Below are 19,266 nucleotides of genomic sequence, written 5' to 3'. Positions count from 1 at the left end.
ACTCAGGTCAGGTTCCCAGACTGGGGGAGAGGAAATGGGAAGTGGAACTCACCACTCAGAATCTGCTGCACTGCTTCATTCCCCATCTGTGCTGCTGTAAAGCCTTGCAGGGAGATGATGGAAGGGTCAGAGCCGTAACTTAGCAGGAGGCGGCAGGTCTGCAGATGGCCTGCTAAGGCAGCTCTATGCAAAGCAGTCTGTCCAAGACTGTCCAGTGCATTCATCTGAAAGAGCATTGGTGGCCATGTGAAATCAGGTATTCTTTCACACTATAGCAAATCCAACCTTGCAAGAAAAGCCAACTTTGAAACTTTTTAGTAAAATGGCATTAACTTTTGTTTACCAGTGCTACAGAAATAGCTTCATCTTAGTGGCCTGAGTGTCTAGGGAAAAAATAAAATCACATCCCCCCCTTGACTTCCCTGAAAGCTTCCTGCCACACTCCACTCAGAAGAAAGAATGGGAGGTCTTGGAGGGCAGGGACTCTCATCTGGCATTCACTGCTAGCCACACTGTGGACACCCAACAAATGTCTCAGAATGAACAGTCTGCTCACATGCAGAGTATCAAGATAACACAATATATATGCAAAGAACTAGTAATGTAGTTCATTACATTTAGGAATGCCTTTTATTCTGGTTGGGGATCCCTAATTAGAAGTGTTTTCCAATTTCAAAATCTTTTGTGTTTGAGGGTACCTGTACATAAATTACGAGATATTTTGGAAACAGGAACCACATCTAAACACAAGCTTAATTTGTTTCATATGTACTTTGTACAGATAAGTTGAAGGCAACTTCATTTTTGTGTGCCTGTGTTGTTATTGTAGTCTATTACATGAGGTCAAGTATGACATTTTCCATTGTATAGCACAGATAATTCAAAACTTTTGATTTTAGAGCATTTTAGATTTCCTATTTTCAGGGCACTGATGCTCATCCTGCAACAGATACCTTAATTATATATACATTTGACTGGAAATTGCCTCGAGGATTCAATGCTCCATTTTCAAACCTTGAAGAGTGTATATGAGAAACAGTAACTTAATTATGTTAAATAAATGTTCAGCTTTTGGGTTATGCTCATGATTTGGTCAAATTTAACTAGTCTAATAGTTTAGAATGTTCCAGCAAACGCCTGTTACTCCAGTCAGATAAACTGTACAACTGCTTTCAGAAACCCCTTCTCCATGTCCTCCCTCATCTTGAGGCCTCAGCGACTCAACCCTTTCTGGATACCAATGCTGACTCAGCACTTACAAATTACACCATTTGGGATCACTTTTTCGACTTCAGTTAATGCTGTTGAAAATATTGACTGTCTTCTTGAATGATCTTAGTAAGGGAATAACAGTAAAATCTCAGATTTATGCTAGTTGTTCAAAACGTTTTTACACCTCCCACAGCAGTAAGGTTAGGGTTTAAGAGACTCTGTTTCCAGTTCTTTATCATTACCGGTAAAGCTGTGGCACTTGTTCAGACAAAGGTTCACTTAAACTCTTAAATGGTCTTCAGAAAACTCACTAGCAAATGATATCATAATTTAATTCTATCACATTTTCCAGCAGGAAAAACCGACCTTGTACATAAGAACAGTGAAACACTGTTATATTTACTTCTTAATGGAAAACACAGATGCCAAACTAGAGTTTTTGTATGAATGGCACTTCATTATGGAAGAATACACCCAGAACTGCAAACATCCTAATTATTCACACTTTTCTGGAAATTAGATGAGACATACACAATTATACAGCTGTAAAGATGAATGGAAACAATGAATTTCAATTTAGCTTGTTAAATCATGTAAATATGGTTGGAGAGTTATTCTTGTGAAATACAGATCTTACCAAGTTAAGATCTCAAATTAATGTCTCTAGTCCTTCAAATAAAGCTGAATACTCAGGAAACAAATGTTTTGGGCAAGAGAGATCCCATGGTTTTCTGAAAATCTAGGATTTCACCTGTACCACTGAAGCAGATCAACAGAACACAAAGAACACACTGTACCTTCTGTAAAAAACAGTGGAACGGAGTGATATGGAAAACAGCTCATTCACAGTTCCACTGCTCACTTACTCTGGGGAACTTCATGTTTTAAGGAATAAAAATTTATGTGTCAATGGTTCTCAGAATAATTTGTAAGGGAATTTTTAAGATTTAGTTTAAAAAGTTTCATTTGATAAGGACTTATGGATAACACTGAAAACTGACAAGCTGGTCATATATTGAAATTTTATGTTCTACTTTCTATCCACATGAGATATTCACTTATTCCTTTAAGTGAATCTTGTTCTTCTGATACCTTAGAAATTATCGGTTGGAGACCAAGTCCTAAGTCTTGACTTTCTTGACAAATATTTAACATTCAATGCTAAGATTATTTTTATGTCTATTAAGGTGTAGAATTGCATTCAAGAAGGAAAATGCTTCATTTAATGTTACATACTCAACTTATTAATAACAATAGTTAAAACTTTCTTAAGCCACATATTTAGAGGCTGTGATGGTCAATTTTGATTGTGAACGTGACTGGACTAAGGAAGTGACTAAGTAGTAATTAGTAAAGGAAACTGTGTGTGTGTCTATCGGTGAATGCTTTTCTACAGATGACTAGATTCTAAGGGTTTCAGTTTAAATGAACGTGTTAATCCAGTGAAAGATTCCAAATCTGGGGGCTACTAAAAGATGGGACTGCAGAGCGTCCTGGTCTGACTGGGGGGCAGGTCACTAGGGCTGTGTCCTCTGTCTTCTATCCTGCTCCGCTCTGCTCTCTGTGTGACATGATGTGGCTCTCCTGCCACGATGGGCTGAACCTCTGAACCACGAGTGAAGCCCACTCTAACTCCCTTACGGTTTCTGTCAGGTGCTAGATCGTAGGATCACGCTCAGAAAGTGCTACTGGAATCAGATGGAAACCATGGGCCATTTAAAAATCAATGGGAATCACAGAAAGATATACTAAGCAAGGAAAACATGGCCCAGCAGCAGCCAAGACAATTTTTACTAATACATGAAAGACTGAATGCACCAACCCTTTGTGTGTGGGATTAACATCCTGCCTTGGGGTCCTGGAATGGGTAACAGGGAGTTGACATAGATTCTTCCTTCTTTCTCACTAATTCCCCTCCCCCCCTGCTAGTTTGCGTGGAGCAAAGGCATCTGTCACTGCAGCTAGCATGATAAGGCATTTGAGATCTATTGACAACAACTTGTGTTGTCATTGTCCTTAAAAGAACTAATAACAACTTACTTGCTGCAGTGGAAGACCAGAAAGGATACACTTCTCTAGAAGTCATTCTGCATCACTGGCAGAATGTGCTACAGCAAGCCAACAAGGTAGTTTTTTTTTTTTTTTAAGATTTATTTATATTTATTATGTATACAGTGTTCTGTCTGCATCTACATCTGCAGGTCAGAAGACGGCACCAGATCACAGACAGTTGTGAGCCATCATGTGGTTGCTGGGAACTGAACTCAGGACCTCTGGAAGAACAGCCAGTGGTCTTAACCGCTGAGCCATCTCTCCAGCCCCTGGCAGAATGTTTTCAATCAGAGAAGTCTACTGCTGAACTAAGATGCTGATAATGAAAATGCATTATACACATGAATGGCTAAGTTAGGACTGAAAACCTTAGACCTACACAATGTCAATGAGACAGACTTTAAAATAATGTTATTTTCCATATGCTTTTCTGAAATAAAATACCTTATTGATGACAACAAATATATAATATCTTAAAAAATTAAGAACATTATTCATAGCTTGTATGAGTATTATAAATGTCATAAAATGCTTACAAACTCAAGACCAGTACAAAAATAATGTTTACAAGTATAAGAGAAAGCCCACTTAGATTATTGATATTTCTGCTTGACATAACATATTTATATAACAATGCCACAGTTGTAGCTACAAAATAGGTAATAAATCTGTGTAACTCTTCTTTTTGATTCTAACTCATCTTGATTTTAATTAAAAAAACACCAAATGTCCTTTTAAAGCAAAATTTTGTATCATATGTACTGTGAATGAAAACACTCAATACACAATCTTATTTGTAAAAGTATACTCAAGTAGTGCAATACTAAAACACCTAAACAGATCTGAGGCTGATGTAATGCAAGGGGAAAAGCAAAAGGCAGGAAGATTAATTAAAATGGAAAGAAGCCTTTCCTTACTATGTTGTAAAATATCTCTTAGCTCTGGTAAGAATATTTTAATTGTTTTTAAAGACTATTTTTAATTGCATGTACGTTATGTGTCTCTGTGTGGGAATGTGCACATGTGTAAGGTACCAAGGAGGTCAGAAGGTCAAGCTACCAAGATACCTAGAGCTGAATTATAGGCAGCTGCAAGTTGCTCAACATGGGGCTAAGGATGGAACTCAGATCCTCTACAAAAGATGAGCCATGTCTCCAGCATCCAAATCCTTTCATTTTACAAAGAATTATGATGTAAGGATTGAGAGTCTGGTCACTGCTTCGTTGTGATACTTGGTTTCATCTGCTATTATTAGTGGAAGAGATTTCACACATATGTGGAGCCCACCTAACATATTATTAACTATGTTTACTAAATGGTATTGTTTTTACTTGTAATGCTATTATTAATTACACTAAAGTTTTCATTGAAAAAATATGACAGTCAAATTTCATCTTTCCTTATGCTCTTGCAAAACCACCTAAACACAAAGCAGGAATCATTTATAAATACGTTAGAAGATTGTGTTTTAATATTTTTTAATTAAAAAGTTATGATAGGTGGATATGCTGGTTAGTTTTTTTAGGGGTGGGTCAAGTTAAAAGTTAGAGTCGTCTGGGAAGAAAGACCTTCAGTTAAGACTGGCCTGTGGGCAAGTCTGTGGGGCATTTTCCTGACTAATAATGTTTTTTAGGAGGGCCCAGGCCATTGTGCATGGTACCACCTGGGGCAAGTAGTTCTGAGCTGTAAAAAAGTGTAAGCTGAGCAAGGCATGGAGAGCAAGTCAGTATGCAGCATTCCTCATGACATCAGCTCTAGTTCCTGCATTTCAAGTTCCTGCATTACTCCTACACATACAACAAAAATAAACCTAAAAAAGAAAGTTGACTGTCGCATTATATTAATTCTAGTATTAACTTAAAAATGGTATATGTTGCGGAGAACATAGCTGAGTGGTAGAACACTTATCTAGAATGTGAGACTATAGGTTCAATCTCTAGCACTACAAAAAAAAAATCAATTCAACCCCACCCAAATAATGTAATTTCCATGTTTTAAAAAAGTGTCTACAGAGGATGCTGGATCCTCTGTAGCTTGAGTTATGGGTGGCTGTGAACAGCCTGATGGAGATGCTGGGAACTGAACTAGGGTATTTTTCATGGTTTTGATATGAAGTGCCCCCCATTCAGGCTCATGTCAGGGGTGTGGTTCCCAGACAACAGCACTATTCTGAAAGGTTTGAGAAGATGGGACGTGGCTGGATGACATGGATACTGGGGATGGATTGTTTAAGGTATCTTACTCCTGGTCCTGTCCTATCTTGCTTTCTGCCTTCTACAAGGTGACCACCATGCCTCTGTCATATGCTTCCACCATCATGGCTTTCTGTCCAAGTGCACAGGGCCAAGGGACCACTAGAACTAACCCTTCTAAGATCATGAGCAAAATCATTTTTGAGTTGTTTCTGCCAGGTGTCTAATCACGGGGATGAGGAAAAGAACTAATACAAATGGAAAGCCTGAATGTATTTCAAAATACAGCGGTCAAGCCAGCTGCCTATTGCTTTCTAGACCAGGAAGAAAGGACAAAGAAATAATTTGTTTTTCAGAAAAAAAAAAAAAATTAAATCAACTTCATTGAACAACCTGTGACTTTAAAGACAAAACCCAGAAACTAACTGTTCCTTCTGAAGAGGAGGAATTTCTGGGGATCAAGTATCGAGAGCAGAATAGCTGGCTGCCTCAAGCTGAGCTGGGCGTACCTTTGCTCCATGCTTATGCAGAACTTCCATGACGTCATTATGAGCTCTTTCAGCTGCGACATGCAAAGGGGTCATGAAACTATGAAAAGGAGAAAAAGGAAAGAGAATTTTGTAACTTCTTCTGTAACAACAATCAGTAGCTAATGGTTGCTGACAGTGGTATAGCCACTGCTAAGTTGCCTATGCTCATTCAAGCAACCCTACTTAAACTTAGCCAGAAAAAAACAAAACCCAAACAAACAGGACAAAAATGAGACATGAATCTAGGAAGGGGACTTGTTGGGTAGAAGGGGTTCTGAGTGGGAAGGTGTGGAGTGGGCAATGGTGGGGCTGAAAAGGACCAAATTACATTACACACATGTATGAAATCATCCAATGAAAGAAAAGGAAAACGTTGGTCTGCTCTTTTGTGACTATACTTACTCCTTGTTCTTTTCGTTGACATTGGCTCCTTTCCTAAGTAGCAGTTCTGCCACTTGCTTTCTTTTGGGATGCAAGGAGGCCACAGCACAGTGCTGTAACACAAACAAAATTTAGTTTAAGAAGAGCAAACTTCTATTTAAACATGAACTCCTGAATGAAATTGCAGCTGGGAGCTATTTGCAACATTGTAATCTCAAAATGCATCATGACATAATGATGCATTTTACTCTATAGAGATGGTCAATATTCCCTTTAAACACATTGCGAGCGCAAACCAGGTAAAATTATATTCTCAATTAAGCATTAAAGATATTTCATTTCTTTTTCTTCAGACAATATTGCTAAGCATATATTGTATTGAAGGCGTTAGAACAACACTTTTTCAGAGCTGTGGAAATCTATACAAATGACTCGAGTCTTCCCTGGTCTATCAGCCACAAAAGTCAGTGTTTCTTCATTACTCCAATGGGAGGATAAGCTGATCTGCTCAGTCATTGGTGAAAACATGTGACCTTAAAGCAGTTTAAAGGAAGCAATACTCTCAGAAACTTCACATTTTATCCTCGTAATTATATAACCTTTTTATTTTGCTCCATTTTACATTGATGATTGTATTAACATTTTAAAAACTAAAACCACTCACAACTGAGTAGACTGACTACCCTAGAACAGCAGGGCAAGTCCCTTATGGTGCTGGGGATTATACTCTGTGGCTCTTAGTGTCCTGGCCTAGCATCTGTAGACTGAAGTTATCTGAACTGGGTGTGATGGTTTTCAACTGAAGTTGGCCCGTTTCAGTTTGGCTAATCTTTTAATGGTTTTCAGCAAAATGGACTAAATGGTCTTTCTGAGCCACACAGGTTTAAGGAAGTTAAATGAAGCATATTTAACAGTTTATGCTATAAAAACCACATATGCTTAAATTCTGAAGCTGAGGGCAGACACTAACCAGACTAACACCTGTGCCTTAATGTGTTTAATGATACAAAAATAAGTGAATCTTTCTGAAAGAGTAGGAGGAGGAAAAAAAAGGATAGTTTTAAAGGTAATTTATACAGTCAGGAACAGAGAGATCAGATGGAACATTTCCTTATATGAACATACTCTGTTATTTGAATGCAATTACACCAAAGGAAAATGCATATATCTATGAAACCCTATTTATTCTAGAGAAAACAGATATACTATTTATCTAGTAAGCATACTCCTAAAGAGAAGATTCTATCAGATCACACTTTGCATTATAATGAAAGCACGGAGTACAAAAGTAATTCGTCACAATAAGCTTGGGTGAACACAGAGATAAAACAAGTCTAATCATGGCTGAGCAAATATCTAGTCCCTCACCCACAAAGAATCATGACCAAACAAAAGTTAAAAATCAGTGCAACCAACATTAAAATGCAAATTGCTGGCATTTCAGAGAGCAAGCCACTTTTAGGTTTCCAAAATGAAAAGCATTATTTAACGCTGCACCACTGTTACCGACCTAGGGACCTATGCTATGGGTAGTGCCATCTTACCAGTGCTGTCTCATGAGACTGTGGCTGCTTGAAGTTGATGATTTCCAAAGCAAGTGTTTTCTTAACTTTGGCCAGGTCTGCTTCTCTGGCTGCTTGCAGTAAAGAATGGCCTTTAAATTCATCTGCCAATGAAATAACAGTTATCAAATAAAAAATGGTTATTAAATAAAAGTGACAATTTTATAAGTTATAATCAATGCTGGAAATTATAATTTGCAATTCTGTAGGTTCGCACTTGGAAGGCTGAGGCATGAAGATTACAAATTCAAGGCTAGACTGGCCTGCAAAGCATTTGAGACCAGCTGTGTGAAAATGTCTCAAAAGGCCAGTACACACACAAATACACAAAAAAACCCCTCAAACAAACAAACCCCTCAAAATTGTAAGTAGGAAAATCATGTAGGAAAATGATCTCGATTTTACTTAAAATAGTGGTATAAAATAATAATAATATAAGGAATGCAGTACAGGTTAAGGAAAAGTTTTGAACTCTAAATACTCTGAACGAGCTTTTAATACCCTCAGAGCTGATGGGGAGTCACACTAAGGCATGCACTTCTGCAGCCGAATCACTAGTGCACACACACTGGTGTGCGCTGCAGCTCTCCTACAGAACACAGACCTTTATAGACTGTCAAGGAAGACAGGAGGGGCCTAGTTCTTATACCATATTGTTCTTGCTACTCTTGCTGCCATCAGAATGAAATGCAAGTCATGGAACAGAAAATGATATTTAGAGAAATAGTCAAAATATTAACAGTACTTATTGTCTTGACAGAGAATTGAAATGTTTGAGACCTGCTAGAATTAGAAATTTTTCAAAGAACAATAACTACATAGGAATAACTTTAGATTTTTATTTTCTATTTTACAAATTTGGTTTTATTTTATTAACAAAGCTGAAAAGCATTCTAAAACATGCAAGTCTGGCACCAATACATAACCATTTCAGCTGTTCTAACATCTGAACCTATGCATCTGCATGATACTGTGCTGTTTCTTCTTTCCTGTGAGGGCCCCACCACACTTCCCTCTCAAAAGACAGAGGAATATACACAGACACTTGTTCAGATACACCACGTGCCTTATGAACCACTAGTCACTCTTGAAGGCCTCGGTTTAGATGCTTTGGACACACCTTCCAATATATTTGCCTTCCCTGAATACTTTCATTTAGGATCACAGCAGCTGTGATCAGCCTAGAACCCCTGCCATATTTATCCTTCAGTCTTATCACACAGCAAAGTCTGGCACATAGTAGGCTCTCAATAAATATTAGTTGTTATTAATAAGTTGTGGTTAGTTCAGAAAATGAACCATTTTCTAGATGACCTTTTATTTAACATTTCTTTTTTGAAAAAGTGTGTGTTTTTGTGCATGCACGCCACAGGATATGTGTAGCAATCAGAGGACAACTTTTAAGAGTTGATTTTCTTTGTTCAAAGTCTGTCCTGAGGAATCAAATGCACATCATCAGGTTTGTGTGGTAAGTACTCTTACTGGCTGAATCATCTTGCAGCCATATTCATGGTTCTTTAAGATTTTTAAATTTCTCAATGTGAGACTTTAAAATTTCTGGAACAAAACACAAGGTAATATAACTGAGATGATAAAGTAAACCAGCAAATATCAATAGCAAAATTAGATGTTGTGATTTCAATACTATGAGTAGGGGCTAATAAAGTTAGGGAACCACAGGTAGACGTGTAAAGGGCAGGATCTTGGCAACTACAAAGGAGCAGATGCATTCAGAAATGGGAGCAAGCAAACTGTAGAGCTTTGCTAGAGTAAGCAGAAGAGAAACTGAAGCTGAAGGCAAGTGACACTGTCTTTAATGAAAAGCATGCTACATACACCAACATGAGAAAGGCAGTTTGGCATTTTCCTACCATATAGTGAGAAACTGTGGTGCAAAAGAAAACAGCAAATTTATGGAAAATGTAAATATTAACACTGGAGTACTAAGGAGAGCAAGAGCTGTGACTCGGTAATACAAGTAAAAGGCATGCTATTTCCTACACAGAATAGGCCTTATCTGTGCTCTTAGAAAAATCATAAGATCTCTGACCATATTGGTTTTAAAATTTAAAATATTTTATTGAGGAATGGTTATGATTAAAAAGCAACAACCCTGGAAGTGGAATGTCTACCAACTATGTAATTCTTCTAAAAATTTAAATGCAAAAGGCTAAATAAGAATTTTTTTGTCAGGCAGTGGTGGCACATGCCTTTAATCCCAGCACTCGGGGGGCAGAGGTAGGTGGATCTCTGTGAGTTTGAGGCCAGCCTGGTCTACAAGAGCTAGTTCCAGGACAGGCTCCAAAGCTACAGAGAAACCCTGTCTTGAAAAAAAAAAAAATAACACAAAACAACAAAAAGAATTTAATTTTAAAGTTTTATTTTTATTATTTTTAATTATGTGTGTCTGCGTTCATGTATGGGATTCCCTGGAGCTGGAGTCCTAGTGATTGTGAGCCACCCCACAGTTGTGAACAGTCCCACATGGGTTCTGAGAACCAAATCTGGGTCCTCTGCATGAGCAGGAAACACTGAACTCCTGGACCTTCCACCCTGCCCAGTTCAGGTGTTTGCTTTGAGAACATCAAAGACACACAGTTTAAAAGATGCTAAATCTACTATTGACACAAACATGGAAACCTGATAATTTTCATCTTTATAAAATGTCTAAAAGTTTGCCTTTCTAAATATATCTCAAGAATAAAATTCAAACTGCCTCATTTATTTGGCTTTCCAAAAAGAATAAATAAAATCAAGAAAAGGGATAAGTATACAGAATAATGTGGTTGTAATGAATAATAATGGTATGGTGTAAGAATAATTTTTTTCCTGTATAATGTCTTCTCTGGGCTGTGTGTGTGGTGTATGTATACCTAAGTATGTATGGAGGCCAGGTGAAGGTGTCCTGATGTCTGAGGAAGGGGTTCTTCCCTGAACCCAGAGCTAGAGCTCATGGTGGCCCTCCCCATGCCTAGGCTGGCAGTCAGCAAGCCAGAGATTGTCTGGTCTCTTTCCCTCACAGCTGGGGATTACAGGCACATGTGAACCGTGACTGGCTTGTTACGTGAGGACCAACACTCAGTTCCTCATGAGTGCACTGCAAGCACTCCTAACCACCGAGCCATCTCTCCAGCCTCCTGGATAATTTTCTTTAAATTCTGTAATTTGAAAGCCAACTACAAAGCAGAAAGCACGACACTGCAAACTGCAGTTAGAGAAGATCCCTAAATCCTTCCCTCCACGTAATTCCCAGTAGAATCTTATTTATTAAGAACTGCTATTGAGAAGGTTTCAAACAGCTAAGAAACTGCACCCTGTAAAAAGCTATACAAATTTAGGTAAATGTTAAGGTCTACAATAGAATAAGACAACCTAATAAAGCAGACTGTCTACACGTCTAATAAGACTACTAATTTGTAAAAGGGTTGAGAGCAGAAGAAAAGGACAATGATGACATAAGGATAAATATGAGCCATCACATAAACTAAAGAAAGTAAGTTAGCAAACAGAAAATACAACCCCCCAAAACCCAAAGCAAAACCAAACCAAACCAGGAACCTTGACAAATTAATTAGAATTGGGCTTAAAAAGAACATGTCTGCATACATGTATGTATGGAGTATATATATATAGTATGTGTGTTGTTCATATGTATATAAGTATGTATAATATACGTGTATGTGTTAAGGCTCTTGTGGAATACATGAAGCAAAGCGCATGACTAGAAATGAATATGATAAACTAGTACACATGTAAGAAGCATCGGTTAGAACACAGCCTGGGTAATGGAGCAGAACTGAGACAGTCTCACTTATGGCTAGCAAGATTAGGCTTAGGACACAAACACTTACAAGTCAGTCTTTCCCGGAGCTCAGGAGTTGGAGCCATATCAATAGCACTTTTGCCATGGCAGTTGACCAAGGTGGGATCTGCACCATGGCTAAGTAACAAAGAACAGACTTCTACACGGTTCTTGGAAGCAGCTTCATGTAGTGGAGTGAACTGCCACAGATCCATAGCGTTAACACAGGCTCCATGCTGAATTAGGAAAAGCCTGACATTAGTAACCATTTCTATGAGGGAAGCAAACTCAGAAAATGTATTTCACTGAAAATTTCAGCTATAACTTTTGGAATGTAATAGTTTTAAATACAGCTTTTAAAAAAGTTTAAGTTGAATTTTCAAAGTTTCTAAGCAATGGAAATATTTTTATATTTTATATTATTGTCCTAAGAATAATACTTTAAAAAAATCCACAAAGTATAAACAACCTACAAAAACAAGAGGTAGGCCAATTCTGTTCAATACTTTGGATTTTTCTTACCTTCAGCAGCAGCTCTGTGACCTCATAGTGTCCATACGAGCACGCATTGTGAAGAGGTACAAGTCCGCTAGACGAAAAGAGGAAATTGAAACAATGAAATTCCAAACAACCATCCAATTGTGAACTGCTAAAACAAATCTAATCAACTCTATTTTTAAAAAGCATTTTAAGAATTTATGGAAAGAACTCAAAGCACAGCTTATATCACACCTTTATTATTTACCTGTGGTCTTTATGCACAATTTATAAAAATAATAAAAACTCCCAATCAGAAGAATTAAAGGAAAGACTAAGGCACTAATAAACACGTATCAGTATGTAACAGGCACGGTTACTGGCAGAACTAACAGTCCTACTTTAGTCCACTGTTGTGATACTTTTCAGAATAAGAAATATTCAAACTATTAAAGCTTCCCTATCAGACTACCCTTTCTGAGTGTGTTTAGAAGCCACCCTTTTCTGCCGTGCTTCTCAATGACTGCCTATTGTACACCCATTTGTTTTTAGATATGCACGAGAAACCAGGTTTACAGGGGCACTAGGCACTTGTGCCCCACTCTCTCAGGACACACGGTTCACAGGAGGCATAAACTTGACAAGCGAGAAAGACAGCATGGAAAGGGGCAGACCTGAAATGGATGGATTCTCCTTCTTGTAACTGTCTCAAGTACTGAGTTCATTTCTATGTTTCCTGACATGAATGTGAGCTGAATGAAAGAAGTCTCTCTTTAGGGCATTTGTTCTTTATGCTGTCAATCACAGAAGTCTAACATCATCTGCCTCACCTGGGCAGAGTCAATTATCCTTGGCATCTTAAGGCCAGATAATGAGAAATGTTAGCTTTTCATACAGGACAGAAAGCAATGTTCACAGGTCATTTGAAACTAGAAGGAAACTGGTAACCTTCCAATATTTATCAATTCATAAGAAAATGACACTTTTTTGTTTCCTAGCCATTACTTTACTAGGCCAATCAGTTTATAATTAATGTAGACCTCTGTGTGATTTCTTTGGGACTTAACGACTGCGGGAACTGGGCAGGACAGAAACGTCAGTCAACATTACTTCCTGTACCAATGTTTATCAAGAGCATCCAGACTGAATTAGTTTAAGTGGATCAAAGAAAAAACCAGATTAAAAAAATTTACTTATTAGTACAGTTTATTAATAAGAGGAAATTCTCTTAATAGCTACTATGCTAGATAATCACAATTTTCAGTACTTTTAAATCATTCTGAAATGCAGTTTAAGAGATAAAACTGACTATAATTGTGAAAAATAATTTCAAATAAAATCGCAATAAAATTAAATTGGTGTAACAAATGGTCGTGGGAAGTCTATAGTATATACATAAAATAACATCTGAGATCAAGCTGAAGAACATTATTTTTCAATTTATTATTATTCTATGTGTATGGTATTTGTATGCTTATGTACCTGGTGTCCACAGATGCCAGAAGAGGGCACTGAATCCTGTGAAATGGGAGTTAGACGTAGGTGTGAGCAACCCTGTGTGTGCTAGGAGTGAAACTTAGTCTTCTGAAACCAAAGCCAGTGCTCTAACTACTGAGCTTTCTCTTTCCCACCCCAGCTGAACATTCTCAATGAGTTAAAACCTTCAGATTATCAAAAGATGAAAATAGCATAATCATCCATCCATGAAATCCTTAAACGGCAACAAACGGCTGCACCTACCCTTTGTCTTTTGCGTGAACATCAGCACCATGCTGGAGAAGCAGCTGAACTATCCGAACTCTGTTGTAGCCTGCTGCCAGGTGTAAAGGAGTAGACTGGAGAGAGAAAGAAGAGCTCGTCACCTCTTCAGGTTTCGTTTTCGAGATGGCCTTGGTTCCCACTCAGTTTATAATTCCCTTTCCTAGAGTGAGAAGTCCGTCTCCAGTGTTACCTGCAATGGCTTTATTCTGGTCTGTCCACATCAAAACTCATGTCACTCGTAAGTGTATCCAGGTGCTAGGGGCTTCAAGTGAGGGTACTGCTTTTCTCCAGGAAGTGAGTTAGGGCTCTGGAGGCACTGGGCTGATTTCACAAAAAGGTGCTTTTGCGAAGCAAGTCCTGCTTTGGCTTGCTCTCTTGTCCTCTCCCCGTGTGACCTTGCCCTCTCCTCCTGGTCTGCTTCACTTCTCTGTCACACATTCACTCACTCATTCCTGCCATGATGAAGCAAGGGGTCCTGGCCAGACGCTGGCAACATGCCATCTGGATCTTCCAGTCACAAGAGTTACAAACCAAGCACACTTTTCTTTAAACATCCCTCAGATCAGTTTATAGCAGCATGGAATAGGATAACAACCTCATCCATGTCCCTACTGAGCCTCAAGGGCTTCAATAATTAAGCTCTCCTGCAAGTCCTGTGTTGCTTCTTCCCTCCTTCCTTTCCAGCATGAACCATTCCTGTTACGCTAATTTAAAGTCAGGAAAGGGTCCTATTCCCAATAACTGGACACATAAAGATCTGACTTTCAAACTTTGATGGAAAAGACTGAGCGGCATCCATGAAGAGCTATTTGAAGACACTCTAGACGAACCCAAAAAGACAGCGCACCCTATGACTTCTAGCAGTAAGGCGAAACCCCACTGTTCCATTGGCTGCCCACTCTACACGGCATCCTCCAGTGACAGTCCCTACTACAGAAGACTGCTCAGCAAGCTGGCAAGCTGCTATTTGGCAAACCTGACATTTAAAATTTTGTGAAGAAGGTGGTAATTTAATCGACTATGAGCAAAGAAGATTTTCCTTTTTTATAATGCTCTTTACTCAACTTTATTTGCTCATTGTTGATTCAATACTTCCCATTTCCAAAAATGAACAAATTTCTAAATAATATATACACTTATTTTAAATGTTTATGTAAACAGTCAAAATGTAAGAAAAATTAGCTTCCTACTCTCAGATTTTTAAAAAATTCTTTGAGTAAAATTATAATATTTTGAAAGTGGTAATATGCTTAGTTTACAAATGGTTGAAACAGTTATATAGCTCAGATAAATGGAGGCTCTGTAATTGATCAGGTTAAAAAAATAAGAGGATGCCTGATATAAACTGTGAAAAAATGGAGTTAAGGAATTTCAAAAGTTCTTACAAATTGATAACACTGGTACCTTGATTCAGGAAGATAGTGAAAAAATGCCAGTGTCGAGTTTGGAAAGAACCATTAGAGAAGGAAGCAGAGCCAAGGTGGTGATAGAACTGGGGGCTAAGGTTACTGAATTTAAAAAGCTCCCACATGTTACGGTGTCATTTTATGATATGCTTTGAAAGTGGACAGCATCATTTTTATCAGCTGGCACCTGGACTGATGCGATGGAGAATGAGCTGAGCACAGGCATGCATGCATTCTGTCTGCGGAGTAGATGTGACCAGCCGCTGTTTCAAACTCCCACCATCCTGACTTCACAACAATGGACTGTACCCTGGAACTGTGAGCTAAATGAACTGAACCCCTTTCTCACCTATGTTGCATTTGTCAGGCTATGTTATAGCAACAGGAACTCAAACTAAGATGGTCATGACCCTGACATTTAACCACGGGCAGTGTGGTATTCGATATATTTTCCAGGGAAGACTGAAGCCATAGCTATGAAGCTCTGGTGTAAGTCACCAGAGAGTCGTCTAATTCATAATGCATATACAGGGCTTTTATTTTCTTTAAGATGAAAATTCAGTGTGGCTGATATCAATCCCCTGTAATAGCTCAAGCAATGGTGACCAACTTGTTTTGGTCTGTCCAGGATGTTTCCTGGCTCCAGGAAACTTACTGTTGTCAGGACTCCAGGCAGATTTAATACTGGTCAAATTTCTTAGTGTTAAGAGGTACAAAGTCAGAAAGAGTTTGTTTGTGTTTGTGTGTGTGTGTGTGTGTGCACGTGTATACACACATGTGCATCCTTACATGTATGTGCATTCCCGGGAAGACCTAGTACTTTAGTACATTAGAAGACTACTACAAAGAGTTAGTTCAAGACAAGGAAGGTTATCCATTTTGTCATCTACTGCCTTATTTCTTCCAGAGACTCAGGCACGGCCTCTCTTAGCTCCATATACTTCACAATAAAGGATGCTATTTAAGTTCTTCCTCCAGATTCTTGTTCTACAGTTTCAACTACAAAATGATTCTCTAAAAGTTTCATAATTTTCAACATACAAATACGAAATTTCTTCTTTACTAAAAACAAGTTTAGAGAAATTATTAAACACCAATGCATTCATTTCCCATATTTTAATAGTCACTAGTTAATATGACATTGTTCCATGAACTTCTGTCATCTCTCTTGACTACATCTCTTCCCTACCTCCAAAAGTATTCTAAAAGCAAATTCTTTCAGACTTCCAAGTTATTATCAAACCCAACAAAATAGATCTCATAATCCAATGTTGATGTCAATATTCCACTTTTATGGATGTTCCTATAAAACTGCAACAATCAAGGTTAATACAATTGGTTACTGTGTCTTGTAAATTTCTCAAATCCAAAACAGTCTTTATGCACCCTGTTGAAATACGAATTCCAATTGGTCTTAATAATAAAAACCCAGAGTCAGCTATGAGGGGGTGAAAGCTGAGAGACCAGAGAAGATCAGATCAGAGAAGCAGTGTAGCCAGCCACCAGAGAGACCTTTGACCTCTACTGAATCCTCAGACTGAAGGGGTGATCCTTATTTTAGACAAAACAAGGGGAGAGAAGAATATAAGGTGGGAGGAGACAGGAGCTCAGATGTAGTTTGAGGTTTTGAAGAGATAGCATTTAGTCTGAGGATCTGTAGAGACAGGATCACCCCTTTGGTCTGAGCATTGGTGGAGGTAAGAACTCTCCACCGGGTGGCCACACTGCTTCTCTGATATTTCACCTTTCATCTCCTAATATCTGTCCCCGTGTTTTTATTATTAAGAACAATTAGAATTCGTGCTACACCCTGATTTTGCTGTTGTTAAAATAGTACCCCACTGAAGGAAATGCCTTTAGCCTGTCTTCTTCCTGAAGTAACTAGTTTGTGGTCACACCTATGTTGCTTATAAACTGGGACTTCACTTTCTTCCTTCAAATGAGCATCTGAACTCTTCTCCCCATTACTACATAGTTCACAGAGAACCAGCATCTCTCCCCTATTACTACACACGTACCCCAGCAGGGGACAGAGTAAGGCTAAATATTTCTGTTAGTGGCAAGACTGCTAAGTGTGTCATCAGTTTTGCAACCATACTTCCTATCAATCTATGAGTCTAGATACTGTCTTAGAAAAGCTGCATATAAATATAAACAAACACAAAGCCTAAAAATTCAACTTTTTTGATCTATAAAAACCATGCCTTTCTTTAAGTATGGCTTCTAAAGTAAAAATATCAAGTATTTTCTCAATTTTAGCTGGTCTCAAATGATCAGTTTCTTTATATGAATCATTCTCTCCAGGGTAGAACAGCTTTAAATGTAAAGATTAACATAATCTCTCCAAAAATGCAAGCAGTGAGGAAACCATGCTTGTGCTCCTCTGCAGGCCAGCATGCCCCTTTCCCAGAGGGAGTCACAGGTACAGCTGCCCAAGGGTCCTGGGAGCTTTCCTGCGTCCACAACGGTGTGTTTGCTCTTCCTAGAGTCCGTCTAGTTGCTGCTTTTGTCAGACCAATAGGACCACATTATAGCCTTTTGCGATTTGACTTTTTTCTAATGCTATTATAGAAAAGTCTGTCTTATTCTTTGTAATGGCTATACAGTATTTCTATTATGTAGCTGTACCATGATTATTTACTCACTGCCTATAAATGAATATTTAAGTATTTCAATTCTTGCTCTATTTTATCAAAGTCTATCTCATTTGGACCTATTATTTGGTTAAAATAGATTAGTGTTTCCCTGATACAAATACAATACTACACCAGCCATTAAGTCAAAACTCCTAGGTAAATACAATAAACATAATCAAAACTTTATTACATTTCTATCAACAGAGACATGATTAATCTGCTATGACGGAATGCTTTAAGAAGCTCTTTGAGACACCGATACTTAGATGAGAATCCAAACAAATGAAAAGTCAGAGAATCGATATGGGCATGCATCCTTAGAAATAAGTGCATCTCGTTTCTGAGCCCTAACTTTTAAGTAGTATAATTATGAGAATCAGCATCCTTGAAGTTTTTGAACTCTTTTTACATAGTGTGTGTGTGTGTGTGTATCAACTGGCTAACAGAGTAAGTACCTGGGTTTTTTTTTTTTTTTTTTTTTTTGGTTTTTCGAGACAGGGTTTCTCTGCAGCTTTAGAGCCTGTCCTGGAGCTAGCTCTTGTAGACCAGGCTGGTCTTGAACTCACAGAGATCCGCCTGCCTCTGCCTCCCGAGTGCTGGGATTAAAGGCGTGCGCCACCACCGCCCGGCAGTACCTGGGTTTGAAACTACTATTACCACCTTAGAGCAGATGAAGAAGCTGGGGAACAGGGAGGTAAGAGTAGAGAGAGGCAGACCAAATCCAGGAAGGGTGACATCATTCTCATTCTGTATTCCTTATTTTCCATTGACTAAAAGCTCAGACTCACAGACTGATCTTCAGAAACAGACTGGTGTGGCCGAGTAGAAAGCATCTGTGGCAAGGAGCTCATTGGTTCTAAGCATGCCAGCACTCATTCTCAGACTGTAACAAAGAACTACATACTCCAATAGTGAGACCATACCATTAGAATGAGCAGCCCAGAAATGTTGGGCTTCTTAATAAAAGCTGCCTAGAAGTACAACCCCAGGAAGAGTTAGGAAAATGAACATAGACAGCAAGTTTTATTCTGCTTTCTTCCCACATTGCTGCTGAATCCCCAGAAAGATGGGCACTTGCTTTCTTCAAGTAAGCCCCCTCAACTGTGTCAACTACTTGCAGAACAACTTCCTGGCTACTCTCGGTCAGTATCACTTCTCAGATACCCAATAGGTGCTAAATCTGGAATCAAACCAAGTTTTCAGCCAGGAAGATCTCTTAAACAACAACAACAATGACGACGACAACAACAACAAC

The 19,266-nt window shown here is 38.5% G+C and overlaps 1 protein-coding gene across 1 annotated transcript in view; it reads right to left on the bottom strand.

Moving 5' to 3' along the window:
- Tnks (tankyrase) overlaps positions 1–19,266 on the bottom strand; it is a 151,025-nt gene that overhangs the window by 37,038 nt on the left and 94,721 nt on the right. Inside the window, exons 6-12 of the mRNA XM_038326814.2 lie at positions 13,949–14,043; positions 12,254–12,320; positions 11,781–11,967; positions 7,912–8,033; positions 6,389–6,480; positions 5,966–6,044; positions 53–224 (exon numbers count right to left, since the gene is read on the bottom strand). Coding sequence (XP_038182742.1) covers positions 53–224; positions 5,966–6,044; positions 6,389–6,480; positions 7,912–8,033; positions 11,781–11,967; positions 12,254–12,320; positions 13,949–14,043 — 814 coding nt within the window. The remainder of the gene's footprint in view (positions 1–52; positions 225–5,965; positions 6,045–6,388; positions 6,481–7,911; positions 8,034–11,780; positions 11,968–12,253; positions 12,321–13,948; positions 14,044–19,266) is intronic.

This window comes from Arvicola amphibius, chromosome 4 (assembly GCF_903992535.2).
Source record: "Arvicola amphibius chromosome 4, mArvAmp1.2, whole genome shotgun sequence".
Lineage (NCBI taxonomy): Eukaryota > Metazoa > Chordata > Mammalia > Rodentia > Cricetidae > Arvicola > Arvicola amphibius.
The sequence above is the reverse complement of the archived record's forward strand: the minus strand, read 5'-3'. Positions and strand labels throughout refer to the sequence as shown.